At 41.1% G+C, this 15,110-nt stretch overlaps 1 protein-coding gene across 1 annotated transcript in view; it reads left to right on the top strand.

Moving 5' to 3' along the window:
• Nucleotides 1-305: 305 nt before the first annotated feature.
• The window catches only part of cacna1g (calcium channel, voltage-dependent, T type, alpha 1G subunit), a 281,896-nt gene continuing 267,091 nt past the window's right edge, over nucleotides 306-15,110 (top strand). Inside the window, exons 1-2 of the mRNA XM_016675902.1 lie at nucleotides 306-1,301; nucleotides 3,830-4,162. Coding sequence (XP_016531388.1) covers nucleotides 3,840-4,162 — 323 coding nt within the window. The 5' untranslated portion in view covers nucleotides 306-1,301; nucleotides 3,830-3,839. The remainder of the gene's footprint in view (nucleotides 1,302-3,829; nucleotides 4,163-15,110) is intronic.

Genomic DNA, 15,110 nt, shown 5'->3' on the forward strand with positions numbered 1-15,110 from the left:
GAGATGTTTTTTTTTTCTTTAACTTTTTCCACCTTTCAAGTTCTCGTTTTCCACGTGCGGCAACTTCTTCCCCCTCCTCCTCAAACTTTCCCTTCGTAAATCCCTCTGCACCAATCGCGCCGCGGCGCTCCTCGCATGCCGTCACTACCTCGCTTCTCATTGGCTGTCGGCGGATATTAGGATTCCAGCTGTTTCGCCAGTTCACCTCTCTCTCTCTCTCTCTCTCTCTCTCTCTCTCTCGCGCCCCGGCTCGAACTTCAACTGACAAACCCAGCCCAACCGGAGAGGAGGGAGCTCCGAGCGTCCGCGCGCTCCGATTGGCGCAGAGCTGTCCGCGCGCCGGGGTGAAGGAGGGGGGAGTGAGAAGTTTTGGAGAACACCCACACACCCCACCAGCACCACCACTACTCCGTCCCCCATCTCTCTCTCGCTCTCTCTCTCTCTCCCATCATGATCCAGCTGTGAGAGCTTCGCGGATGGACGGAACCGAGCGGTGCAGTCTGGAGCAGACCAGCGCGAGAGCAGGAGCACCCGGTCTTTCATGTGCGCAACAGCGGAGGAAGAGAGGAGGTGGGGGCGCCGAGGGGGCGCGAGGCTTTCAGTGCGCAACGACGAGGATGCGCAGCAGCATCTCCATGGATCTTTTAAGAATGCATAACTACTGAGGAACCAGCGAGCAAGGAAAACGGCGTCTGGATGCGGCTGGAAGTGTTGGATTCTCTTCCCGAATGAGGAAAGCCAGCCGGGATTGGTTATTTCTCTCCTCTCTGTTTTTTGTAAAGAAGGCTTTCCTCTGTTTGTCCTGAGAAGAAGGAAGTTTGCGCACGGCGTCATTATTCTAATAAAAAAGGTTTAATGGGATTTCTTTTATTTGTTTATTTCTTTTCTCCACATGAGATGGTCATGAGGTGTCGGTGAGAGCTCCCGGAGAGGCGCCGGCGGGGGGGTTGGGGGGGGGAGACCGGGGCCTGAGCGCACCGCGTCTGCAGCAGAGCGCGGCGCGGCGCACCACCTGGAAACTATATACGCTCCGCTTGACGCACCAAACCCACAAGAAGAGGGTCTCCGCTTTTTTTGTTTGGTTTTTCCTTTTTTTTCTTTTTCCTTTTTTTTGATAGTCTTCCTACAACACGTTGTTCACCTTTCCTTCGTTTAATCTTTCCTTTTTTTTTCTTCTTTTTTTTTTTTTGCAAATGGAGTTTTTTTTCTCCCCCAGGCTGGTGCGGACTTTACGGCTTGGACAGAAACTGATCATGTGATGACAGAGCGCGCTTTTGGCACATCTACAGAGTCCATTACAGGTAATAAAATAAAATTAAAAAGAGAGAGAACGAATCGAGCAGTATATCTTTGCGAAAATAAATACATTAAATCAACACATGATGGGAGGTTTTATTGTGAGGATGCTGCTTAAGTGTAGGAGCGGATAATACGGACTGCGGGTGATCGGTGCTTTGTTTCTGTTGAAAAGGAATGCAGCACTGTCTGAACTGACAGGCTCAGTAACGAGCGCAATAATATTAAAAAAACTGACAAATTAGTTCCGTTTGAACAAATGATTTTATTCGTTTATTCTCTGTAAACTAAGGGATCAAAGCAAACTGGAAGCTATAATAAGATGCAAAGATTTGCATACATATTTTGGACAGTAACATATTATTCCTCAGCAAACCATTGTGTGGTTTAGAATTGAGGATGTTTAAAGTATTTTTGAGGCTAATTAGCTTTTTTGCATAGATGAATCTGAAACAAGTAGCAGACAGTAAAATTGGTGTTGCAAGTTGCACGCAGTTTTTTATGAGTCAGTATTATGGAAATTAAACAAACTCATTCGCTCCAAACTACAATAAAATTCTTTTAAAAAAATCTTATTCAATCAAGGCCTTTGCTACACTACTTGCATATGTATTTTATTAAGATATTTTTCTACCCTTTTATTGACCGTTTCTGTGCAGTCTGCAAGTTAAGTCAAAACTGCTGTAATACCTATTCCATGCCAGCAGGTGGCAATGCCGTTAACGCTGACATTCGTGATCCTGAGCGAGGCTAATGCACCGCTAGGCTAATGATTCAGAAGAATTGGACAAAAAAATGTAACTAATGCTTTTATTCATACTGTTTGATGTTTTCTCTCAGTCATTAACTTTTTTAGCTTATATTTGAATCTTAATGGAACATAATGAGAAAGAAATGAGACAGATGTGACAGAAGACCCACAAAAATGTGGTTCATCGGTGTAGAAAGAGATTACCTGGAATATTCTTTGCTTATGGAGCTCATGTGGACTAGATGCATTAAAATAAAACGTAAATTTTTGCTTATAGTATAACTAGCTACTAAATTGTATTAAGTTTTTGCTTATTTTTGTTATTATTGTTTTTCCTCATTTTGTCATGCTAAAAGCAAATGACAAAGTAGAAGAAGGCATAAGCTGTTGCTGAAAAGTTTTAAATTGTTGAGAACTTTTCTGAGAAGTTGGAACGTAAACGCCCTTTCTACCGTTAGAGGTATGAAGCTCAGCTTGCTAACATCGTTGCTAAAGTACCTTAGACTGGATATAAACTTACACATTTGCTCCCGCACATTACATGTTAGAAACAGTTTTGGTTTATGTAATAGCTTTTAAAAATATATACTAAATCTTCCTCACAAGAAATTAATTTAAATGTTTTGGACAAAGTGGACACTGTACATGGAAAAATGTCAATTATTACCAAAATAAATTCCCAATGAAAATGTAAATCATTGTTCAATATCACATTTGGAACCAAATGTACTTGATTAAAATTGAAATAATTATAAATAAGTAAAAATATTTAACGCCCTCCAAGATTAATTTTTATCCATGACACCCTGCATGACAGGCTGCACTATGTTAGGAAAACATGCTGTTTTAATCTTAACAATTATTGCGAAAATGGTTTAGATGAGGGTCTTAGAATGAGTTGTAGGGTTCCAGACGTCACACCTGACACAAAGCTAATAACCCATCAAATGTTGAAAACAAGAGGTTGTGTGAAATGTCTAATGACTGTGATTTGACAGATTTGCAGTTCCACTGAGGATTGTGCTGAGTTTGCTAGCAAATCTTATGTTAGCATTAGGATTAGTGCTGTTTCTAAGCTGGCTAAAGTTGTGGACAAAGTTGTATCCTTTGTCCAAAAACAAACTTTTTCAACCAGAAGTCTTAAAAAATAAATCTTTTAGATGTAATACAACGAATCCCCACCTATTTGCGGTTCAGCATTTGCAGATTTTTCTGTGGAACAGAACTTCTACTTATTCACAGAAATCCTCCCATTCGCTCATTTATTATTGTTTTCCCCCCTCGCACATTAGAATATTCAAAAGAAAATGTTGCTTGGGAAACTGAAATATGTAGGCACAATGTTACTTGATATGCTATTGGCTGTTGGTTTCTCCACTTTGCATTCTGTCATAGTGTAATCCATAAGCCTGTCAGTCTCACTGCTCTCTCCTGGACCTGCAGATGATGGAAAAACAAGAGCTGTTGGCTAATTAAAGAAACATCTTCTACTAAATTAGGTTAAAATTATTTTTAACGACTAATATACAATACCTTCCAAAATGTATTTTTTTTAGCGTTTCTAAAATAATCTGTGTTCTACATTCAGACTGTAAATTTATTTAAATTTCATTTCTAGTTAGACTTTAGCATTAGTTTAACAAGACTAACGGTAACAAATTAAACTAGGTAATTTAAGCCACCTGTGCAAACACAAAACAAAGCTATTATTATTTATTTCATAAAGTCGGCTCAGTAGGTTGAAATTTCACACATAGTCGTCCACCATCTGATCACCCGCAGGAGCTGAGTGATGGCCGAGGATGGGGGAAGTGTCTCTGCGCTCCCCGACCCCAGGGGCTCAGAAGGCCGCTCCTCTCTGCCAAGGACTTTCATCCGGCTGAACGACCTGTCCGGGCTGGGAACGGGAGCTGTGGAGTGTGTCGGCGGTGGCGGCGAGCTGGTGATGGAGCCGGTGTCTCTGGCGCCCGACGGGATCTCTGTGGCTGGGGACGAGGGTTCGACGCACGGCGGCGGGGAGAGCCTTCCCTACCCCACGCTGGCCCCCGTGGTCTTCTTCTACCTGAAACAAACCACGCGCCCCCGGAGCTGGTGTCTTAAAATGGTCTGCAACCCATATCCTTTTTTTTGTTTTAAATTTAGAACAAAAGATCCAAGTCTTCTCAGTCGCACCTGCGGAAGGTAAGAAACTTCTTCTCAACTTGCTTCCATCACTTCCAAGGTGATGGAACCACCAGCGGAGTGTGTGTGATTGTGTGTGTGCTCCGCTTGGAGTTGTGGTCAGCGTGGGGTAGAAGGTTTTGTTGGAGCTGCAGTCTCGCTCATATGTAATAGGACGCGGGCCTCTGGGGCACAAACCAGTTTTGGGACACATTTTTTTTTATGTTTTCAAGTCATAATAGATTAATTTTGTCTACAAACTGTTTTTTGCCTCTCTTTACACGACGATGCCATTTTTCCAAAATAATTTTTCTGGCTTGTTGTTTCTAATGAGAATAAACTGCAGGTCTTTTCAATTAGACTTTGTGATAATCCATTCCAGTAACGGAGTTAAACCAAATGGGGGAAGGAAATGAGGGTATAAACTGACTAAAGGGTGAACTGAGCCGAAGTTCCAGAAATGTCTGATTCCATGAAAACAGACCAATAAACTTTCAATTCGACCAAAAGGGCTATATCAGCTATGCTAGGTGCTTAACATAGCTTAACCTTGCTATGCTAGGTGCTTAACATACACATGAAACATGCTAGCGTTTCATTTTGTTATTCTGAGGATCAAGGGTTATGTTAGCAGTAAGACACTATTGTTTCAAAATATTGTGTTGGTTCACAAATAGCCTCATATGTGATGTGGGATTGCGTTTTACTGGAAATAAATATATTTATAAAACACCCCCAAGCTTTTGCAAATCACCCATTTATTAAAATCAGTAAATCCCTGTTTTGAGCTGCCGAAACTTGGGGATCCCAAATGTCCCTTTGCCAAAGCCCCAGTCAGCTCAGGTCTAATGTGTGCACACCGGTCATGCTCTCCAGTGCTGCTGCTCCTCAGACCCTCCAGCTGATTACTCTTAACGAGTGTCAGGGAAGAAAACCCTCTGACTTCCTGTGACAGTTCCTGCAGCGCACGGCTGTTATAATTAGATCACTGATACCTGCCCTGCTTGTTTATTGAGCCTTTCCTTGGGGTTAATAGGAACCATCGAAGACTCGCAGGCTTATTGAATCGTTTCTGCTGCCGTGGTGTATTATTGATTCATACGTGTACAGACCTGCAAAGAAAGAGCCACTTGAGATTGTTTTTCTTTGTTCATAGTTGGAAACTAAGATCATTCACATATATACATTTATAGTGAATTAAATATCTAGAAAATACTCACATTTTCTAACCCAGAACCCTTTCACATAAAGAATTAGTGCTGTTTCGCCCCCCTCTGTGTTGCCACATGTGCACATGAGAGATTGACATGTGTCCCAAAAAACAACAAAAAAAGAGATAAAATAAGACTGGAATTTTTTTTCATACAATTGTGGAATTTTTTTAAAACCTTTTTTTAACCCTTTTTATTTGCATTTTAGCACCATTACTATGATTGGCAAAAGCAGCTGCTGTTTATGTTTTTGCTACCTTTTAAATACTGATATATTGTGTCAAAGTTTTCCTGTTGAGTGCAAACTATACACTATAAACTGTTGTTGTGGTTTCATTTCTTTGAAAAAAAGTGATATTTACACAAATTTAAAATATAAGCATATAACATGATCCAGTGACATTTCAAACAGAAAGTCATCCTTCTGCTACTAAAATGATATAAACTATCTATTACTAAAATTAACTTAATGAATACATTTATTATTATTTTCATTTTGTTACATAGATGTGAACAAAAACATGTTTTGAGACCAAATTACTTCAGAATATTTGATTTGAATTTCTAGGAAAGTGTAATATCATTATTTTATCCAGCTGACAATGTGCAGCAACAAGTGAGGGAAGGTTAGGCCTCTTACTTTCTTCCCCGTACAGCAAACTACAGTCATTTTCTCTCATTAAATTGACTATATGATAAATTTTAGTGGCTAAAAAGAAGTGGGTGTTTAAAAATACGCTATGCCTGCGTAGCAGCAACCGTCCCAGTAACCTTGAGCATTTATAACTTCTACATATCCTGCGCAGGTATTGCTTGAAAAATTAGCTATGTTTCAGTCGACCTTCCTGAAGAAGGTTGTGCAGATGAACACAATGGGGAACCACTTCTTCTGGATCAGTTGATGGACCTTTCAGCCACAGCTGGAGGAGGGTCCAGTCGTTGGATGATGTTGGTATCTGGTCCAAAGTTCATATTGGATCAAATCAGTTGCCACTACTTGGTTGATGATTCTTTGTGCTGAAGGTTTCAGACAGCCACTTTGTTGTCCCTCAGATTACCTCTGTTCGTCTCGTTCCTGTCTACCTCCCTCCCAAACCTCCACTGTCCTGCCCATACATCCATCACTTCACCCATCCCCTCTGCCTCGTCTCCTGCTTTACATCTCACCTTCTTCCCTCCCGCCCCCCGCTCGTCTTTCCTCCTTTGTCACTGCCTTAATTGAGACACAGTGAAGCTGTCCTCATCCTCAAATTCCTCCAGGAACGTTGTCCACAACGCTGACGTTCACACTTGATACTCTCACTCCCAGACTTCATTTCCCTTCCCTTGCCCTCTCCACTCATCCCCCCGCACCCCCTTCTTTGTGATCTGGCTCAGTCTGGCACTGATCACAGCTGATTTCCATGTCTGCAAATGTCAAATCTTTAAAGGTCTTACATGAGAGCCCAGTGGCCTCCGCGGGGAGTAGAGGCAATCTATGATACTATTATCCAAGTCTGGGATTCTCAAACATTTAATTTGTTGGTCCAGCCTCCCCACAGAGAGCCCTGTGTATGGACTGTACAATGCAGTCTTATTAAGAATATAGATTACTTCAGATTTGGGTTTTTAGTCACATTACTTAGAAATTAGGGGTTTTTAACTCCAAGAGATTCCTACTGAAACCTGTCATGTATCTTTACAGTTTGTGTGGTTGCTAAAGTTGTCCCCAGGTCAGGTATCACTTCAAAATAATGTTTGATAAAGACATGAAATATTGTCTTAATTAGCTGGGTAATAAATGCATGAGGGGATAACTAAACCTTTCTTGACTTTGTCAGGTTTGGATGAATTTCAATGACGCCCTACTTGACCAACTCCCCTTCCTGTACTCCTACCAACCTACCAGTTTTGGTATATCCTAAGCCTGGTTTCTGGAAGTTTCTTCCTGCTAAAAGGTAGTTAAGTCTCTCCAGTGTCACCTTGTGCTTGTTCCTGTTGAGTGATTGCTGCAATAATTTGATGCAGTTTGCTGCGATTTCCTGGACAACTTTTTACCATTAGACATAAAACGATTAGCCTTGTAAAAACCAGCCCATTGTTCTACGCTTTGCTTTGTACGCAGGATCTGGACCCTTGGCTATTGAGAAACGATTGCTTGTCCACTTCCTCTGGTGCCATTTCCAAACTGCAACCTTAGGTAGACTATTTATTTGTTCTGAATCTGAAAATATGATTGCACTGGACTTTACTGGAATGAATGAGAACCTTGTAGTAGACTAGTGAACCTGCCTTGTCTATTGACAGCTATAGAGTTGGATGGATTGTGACTCTTGGGGTTCTTTATGACTGGACATAAATCTAACCTCTTGTAAAGTGTCTTGTTTTGATTCACAGCAACAACTCTCATAATTTGATTCTACAATGTAATTTAGTTTCTTCTCATTTAGTTTTATGATTGCTTTACCTCCGTTGCTGCAAACAAAGCCGTCTCATCCCCTTCTAAGATAAACCTAAGAAACTGATTAGTACATTTTGACTCTACAGTGATTTCCAGATACGCCTTGCTATTTCCATAAAATTTCTTGAAACTGATTCAATGGTTTGGGCAACTGATCAGGATCCAGTACCCTGGTCCTTCCTCACGACCTTCGTTGTTGGGTGCCTCCCACTCAGAAGTCGCAGAAGGGACTGTTTATTCCTTCTGGTTCGGGACCACCTTGGAAACTCCCACAATTAACTGAAGAGTTTCTCTGAGAGAGATGGGAGTCTGTGTCTTGTTTACTCCTGCTGTTGCAGTACTCTAACTTTTTGAAAACCAGTCCTTTTGAGGACCAAACCTGGTCCTGATTGAGTTGCACCGTCAGTTTTGGGTCCTTGGTCAGGTTGAAGGCTAAGGTGTGTATTGAGTTTCAGTTTGAGTTGCACAGTAAAAAGAAATGAATATGATTCCCTAATAAGGCCAGAAATACAAACTCGTGTTTGCTCTGGTGTTCCTTGCATTGACTCTTCCCCTCTTCCAGTTTGGCCTTTAATGCCTTTCTTTGCTGATTTAGGAAAAGGTCGTTGATTTTATAACTCGTAACGCTGATCGATGGATCTCTCTGAGTCTTGAATGTTTGTGCACCCTGGTCTGTTTGCGAACCAACGCTTTGTATCCAAGAGAGCAAATACATGCAGCCTCAGCTATATTTTTAACTCTTCCCCACTTGATCCGTGGACCTTTGCTGCCTCTGCTTCTCTCGGCGCTCTCTGCTTCAAGAATTAATCCTGCAGTAGTCGCTCGCCCCCCAGCTATAAATACATCCGCAGCACACCAGCAGCAGCAGCCAGTTCTGATGCACAGAGAGGGCTTCCTCTGTCTGTAGCTCTAGACCAACAACACAGGAAAGCCCCTCTGATTTCAGACTTTAGAGTCTATTCTAAACAGGTATATCCTCGGTAAGCCCTCGGCTTGAGCTGGTCCGCTGTCTTTCTCAACAGTCTGAAGTAATTAAGACCCCTCGATGCTTGGTGAGGTATTTAGAGTCTAATTGAAGACCCCCGGGGGTGCGTGCTTTGAGTGATGTTTTGCCCAACACGTTGCCTGTGTGCTGGTTTTGCCAACGATTCCTGCAGAATCTGTGGATGATAAAGAGAGCGAGAGCGAGGTTGTGTAACCAGCTCTTTTCTCACATACACAGGCATACACACACACACACACACACACACACACACACACACACACACACACACACACACACTTCCACAGGACTCCCGTAGGTGTCTCCTCACTGGCGGGGAACTGGATGTTGTGCCAAGACGGAGGAGGAGGAGGGGACTTTGGCAACAAGTCCTGTGCTCTGTATCCTTTCGCTCACAGTGATCTGAGCCGAGGATTACACAGCGCACCACAGAGAGGGAGGACACCTGGCCAGGGGAGGTGTTTATCGTCACCTTAAAGTCTAACTCCCAAGGGTGTGGGTCAGTTTGAGTTAAATTTGCTCCTGGCTTTGTTTTTTCAATTGGTTCTAGTTCACTCTCTTTTGTGCTGAACATTGAAAAACCATTCATACCATACATTTTTATATGTCAAACACAAAACTCACTGCACTTTACTAAGGGTGCATTCACACCAGCCCTGCTTCGTCCACTTTAATCAAACTCTAGTTTCTTTGCATAGAAAGTCCTGTTTATTCGGGGAGGTATGAACGCACAATCGCACTCTGACAGAAGAGTGAACTCTTGTCCGCCTACAAAGTGAACTCTGATCTGGTTCATATGCATATGAATGCCTAGCAGACTGGAGTGCGCTCCAAAGTCAGGAAGCCAACTATAGTTCAGTGAATTCTGGGTAAATACAACCAAAACAAATGTGTGAGTCTAGAGCTAGTGAGAGGAATGGCTCCTGGCCTTTTACCAAAGACTAGAGAAATCCTACAACTGCTAAAGTCTGACGCCACTCCATTATTGTTTACATTTTATGTTGCGCTCAGTGTCTTGTTCAGAGGTTTTTGTGTTGCTTCCTTCGATAACTCTTGATTCAGCACCACCACAGACGAGGAAGGGAACAGGTTTTTCACAGGGTTTGGCTCGTTTGACACAGTGCAGTGTGAAAGTGTGTTCCCTAATCTACCGAACCACCAGGTGTGACACACCCGATGGCATGATGTTGTCACCGCTGTGTGTAGGGTTAGCTTTCTTCATGTTTCCTGCTCCACCACACCTGATGCTAATGACTCTTCAACATGTTATTAAACTCTATAGACACTTGCTAGTAACCAGTTCAGCTAAATAAGATGAACTTTAGCAGTGAGACATGTAACAGGACAGTGGGATGCTAGTATTTGGGTGGGGGATCATTGCTCTACATGGCAAAAGTTTTCCCTGAGAAAGACATTTTTCTTCCACTTCACAATTATGCACTACTTTCTGTTGTTCTATTGTGTGAAATGTCTTGAGTGTGAAAAGAGGAATGGAAACCTTTGCTGTGTATTATATATCTGCAAAGCAGAGGCTCAGGTTGCTCTGCAGCTCAAGGCTCTGCTGTGGCTTTCAGGTAATGAAGGTTGAAGCAAACACTTACTTAATCAGCAGAATATGTTTTCTGGCCCTCCCCTCATCTTTTCTTGCCACTCCCCCCCCACATCCCCTTAACCCGTTACCTTTTCTTCTTTCTTCCTCTGGAAAAAGAGCCAAGAGGTGTGTATTTGTGTGTGTGTGTGTGTGTGTGTGTGTGTGTGTGTGTGTGTATGCCATCTTTGACAGCCTCCAAACCGAGTGAAGGAGGAAGAACAAGGAGAAAAAGAGAGAAAAAAGAGCAGGAGCAAGGGGGAAAGAAAAAAGGGAGAAAATAAAGCTTAGGCTCAGTTGGAGAGCTGAGTGGGATTTCAGAGAGCATTTTTAAGACTTGAGAAAGCAGGAGTTTACTCGCCAAAAACTTTACTTTCACACTCTCCCTCTGTGCTGCTGCTGCTGCTGCTCCTGCACCCCGTACCCCCTCTCTCAGCTCCTCTAAGACTTTTAAAACCTCGTCGAGTTTGATCTCGGTTTTTAATTCTGAACTTCTCTCAACGTATGTGAAGGGTGACGGGGCTGCGTTTAAGGGGCTACAAGCCGTGTGTAGGTTTTCCAGATTCTCTCGGTGAAGTATGTTTCTGCTTTGCAAGAGGTTCAGATGAGCTCTGCTTATGTACCCAAAAGGTTTTGACCAAGAGGTCGTCTAGTCAAGTCTACTGAGACTGTTTTTAGTGATTTCAGTCGTGAGTACGCGTTTCTCTCCAGGTGTTGTGACTTGTGTGTGCGAGTTGCTTGCAAACGTTTTCAAACTGTTTCACATTTTGTCATATTACACGCACAAGGTACACTTTGTTTTGTTGGGAAATCGTAGGAGACATCGACACATAGCAGTGCACAGTTGTAAAATGTGTGGAAAGTGAGACATGGGTTTTGTCCCTGTGGTACCGTTGTCGTACCCTACTTAGGATATGACTGATTACAGTTGAGCCAAATATCACCTAAGACTTCAGATTTTAAATCATAAAGCACTATATGTCTTCTGGAATGGCAACCAGTGTAGGGCGCACCACACCTTTCGCCCAATGACTGCTGGAGATGGGGACTGGATAAATCGAATGGATGGATGTTTCTCAGAAGGTTTTTTTGGTCGCACAGACAGAGTTCAAAGAGGAGTCCAAAGATTAGGGGGATGGCAAAGAGGGCCCCCCAATCTCAAAGACTGGTGGAAACATTCAAAGGTTTGTCATAATTATAATAACGGTACAATTGCTGCAATTCTAATAAATATGTAATTTTAGACATTGTATTTTTAATAAAGCATAAAACTAGAACTCTTTTTCCATTCTTTGGAGTGAACTTCTAGAAAACTTGCAAAACTGCTGAAACACTTTCTTTAAATCAAGGCTGAAACCTCATTTGTTTGGAGTTGCCTTTGATTATTCATTACTAGAACGTTAATCATTCTAGTCTGAACTGGAACTTTCCACTACTTCTCTTTATTTTTGCCGCTGCAATGTAATGTTTATTTTGTGATTTACAAATGAACTTAACTTGACTTTGATTATCATTTGTATTTAGCGCTATACACACAGTAGCATAAAAAATTTCATCAGTACATACTCGGTTTCATTATGACTCAGCATGATGCAACTCAACTGTTACTAGTTCCTAATTCTTTGTAATTAATAGAAGAGGTTAACAATATTTAATGTTTTAAATTACAATTCTTTTTCCCAGCTCCAGGTTTCCTGTAAGACCAATTGGGTGCATACTACCACCCAACTGGATTGGGTAAAACCAATTGGGTGTTCACAGCCTCACTCAGAGAGGCTGTGAACAACTGATGTCCTTTTGGATCTGCTGTGAGATGCTATAATTCATATGAGGTCTTCCAAGGACTAAAAAGTTTTATATCACTCTGACTGAAAGTCTCCAGAAGTGCAGTTTTGAGAAGAGCTCATTCTCTCAGGCTCCACCTCATACTTCAATCTTCCTTTTTTATGTTCCTAAAATGGAAGGAACGAAAGGCAAAATGCACTTTCTATCAATCTTCGCCGGTTTGATCCTTCTACTCCTTCATTAGAAATGTCTGATCCATCTAAACAGAATCAAAAGTCAGCTCATAAAAGAAGTTTGGCCCTAAAATGACTTGAATTCAGCCAAAACCAAAGCTAATAACTCAGTCCAAGTATGATGCCTCCAAAATTGGCTCAGGCACAGTCCTCCTAGTCCAAAACCCAGATGCATTAAAACTCTGTGTACTTTTATGACTAAAACGATGTACGCACAAGGAGAAATGTTCATTTCCCTTTTTTTTCCCCCCCAGATTTATGAAAATGTGTATAGATTTATCAATGAATCTGATTCGCCGTCCTTACTCGGTGAACAGGCAACATTGAAACCAACAGCGACGAAAACCTTTTTCACTACAATAAATCAATCACCTTGAATTACAACAAAAACAGTCTGCATTTGAAAAAATTGAAAGAACTGCATTATTAGTTAAAACAATGTGTTTTTATGTGTTTTAGAAGGGAATTTCTTTTTCTGCTATGACAGTCTGCTGTTAGATGTTTCACACAGACCACTAAAATACAATTTTCACAACAATAGAAGACAAAGTAAAGATTTCTCTATTTGAGGTCTAAATTGTTGCCTTGTGGTGCCCGTGCATCCTTAAAACATCTTGAATTAATTTATCTAAAATGAAGGTCTTAAAATTTCTTGAATTCATTAAAGAGGAAACTAGCTGGCCTTAAATACGTTACTCACAGGTCTTAAATTTTGTTTTGGCTGTTTAAACAGCTGTTTAATCTCATACCTTCTATGAAGGATTTTTCTCACTCGCCTTTTGTACCAGGCATATGTTTGAGTCGTCCACAGACATCTTCACTCATTGCGCTCTGAGACCCGAGGCGGTTAAGGCTACTGCTAACAAGCTCCTAATACTTGGTTGGTAGAGCCGAGTGCCATGTGAGAAGCACAAATCTGCTGCCAAGAGCCACAAAAATTTCAGTTTCGGTCCCTTGCATTTCTTTTGTACATTTCTGTCATGATGCAGGTCTTAAATGTCACTCATAATGATCTTAATGAGGCCTTTAAAAGTCTTAAATTTGATTTTATTTCAAATGTACGAAGATATTTTCACTAGAAAGTAGACCAAAAATACCTAAGATTTGTTTTTTGCAGTGTTAAGATCAGCAACACCCCCAGTAACAGAAAACAAGTCATATCAGGTTAAAACGTATTGTTCTAATATCTTTTTCATGCTATGATTCTGTTCTACAATATATTTTTCAGTTTTGAAAATGACAAATTCAAATATATTATACAGTAGCAAACTTTGCACACAAGATTTTATGAGATGTTGTTGGACTGGGGAAAAAATGTACTGTAATGACATCATAATGTTAAAATGTAAAGGAACTATTGGCTCTGTTTTACTTCTTCTTCTGCACAGTTCCAACATAATTTAAGTGTTGAACGTCATATTGTTTGATCTGTTAGATTCTGGGAATAGTAACCTGCCTCCATGCCACCTTGCACGGCTACTAAGATGGAAACTAAGTGGCAGGACTACGTCTTGCATAACTGCAGACCAAGCAGCTCTAATGAGCGCAGTCCAACTACTGCTGGAGCTGGTTGTTATGGAGGCGTGTGAGGGGGTGTAGGGCTTTGTTGTTGTGGTTGGAAGTCTTTGTTGCATTCAGCTCTTAGTTTTATTTGCAAGGGATTTGTTTTGATTATTGTCGATGTGGATCTAGTCCCAGCAGGGCCTCCTGACAAGAGGTTCTTAATATCGACATGAAAAATCCTGTGAAATGTTGATCTTAATTATTAGGATCATGTTTTGATACATTAAACTTTAAGCCCTATTCTTGTACTTTTAAGTGAAAGATAACTACATAAACAGCTCTCGAAATGATGATTTTATTGACGAAGGCTAAATGCTAAAAAGCTATCTGACCAACTAGGTCCTATGTGAAAGTCTTAAAGGCGCAGTGTTATGTAAAATTGACTTTTGACCATCATGCTATGGTGTTATTCTCTCATCAAAAACATACCTGGAGTGTTGCCTCCATTCTTTCATGCATGTTTGAGAAATCCTTTAATTTTCCATGGCACCCATTCATTCTCCTCCAGTTTCCAAGCTTCTGCCTCACAGATCAGCCCTCCCCCGCAACGCCTGCATTCAGCTCCTTCAGACTAGCCAGCCAGCAGATGTGCAGTTCCCTGGTGGAACTGCACATCTGCTGAGCTCTTATAGTAGCAACTTCTCAATGCAACGCTGGTAAAAACATTGTTAAAGGGTGATGACCTCCTGAAGGCGGAGCTTCTGAAAGAGCAGGAGTTTCTTAAAGAGACAAAAGTCCAATTTTAAGGCGTTAGATTAAAAAGTAAAATTAATTTCACTTCATTTGTCATATACTGCATTTTTATAACTGAAGGTAATATAGTTACTTGATTGTTCCATAAAATGGCACTGTATTCCTGGACAATGCATAATGTTGCATGTTTAAATCATGAATTAACTTCAATTAGTTACCTTCTTGGTAAAATTGCAGTATCTACACACAGAGGAGACACTTTTAAGTTCAGACTTTAATTTGAATGAGATGCTGAAAAATACTGGTGATGGTTTCTAACCTTACAACTAGGGCTGTTGTAAACGAATATTTTAGTAATCGAGTAATCTATCGATTATTCTTACGATT

This window comes from Poecilia formosa, unplaced genomic scaffold, assembly GCF_000485575.1.
Source record: "Poecilia formosa unplaced genomic scaffold, Poecilia_formosa-5.1.2 Scaffold4, whole genome shotgun sequence".
Taxonomy (NCBI): Eukaryota; Metazoa; Chordata; class Actinopteri; order Cyprinodontiformes; family Poeciliidae; genus Poecilia; species Poecilia formosa.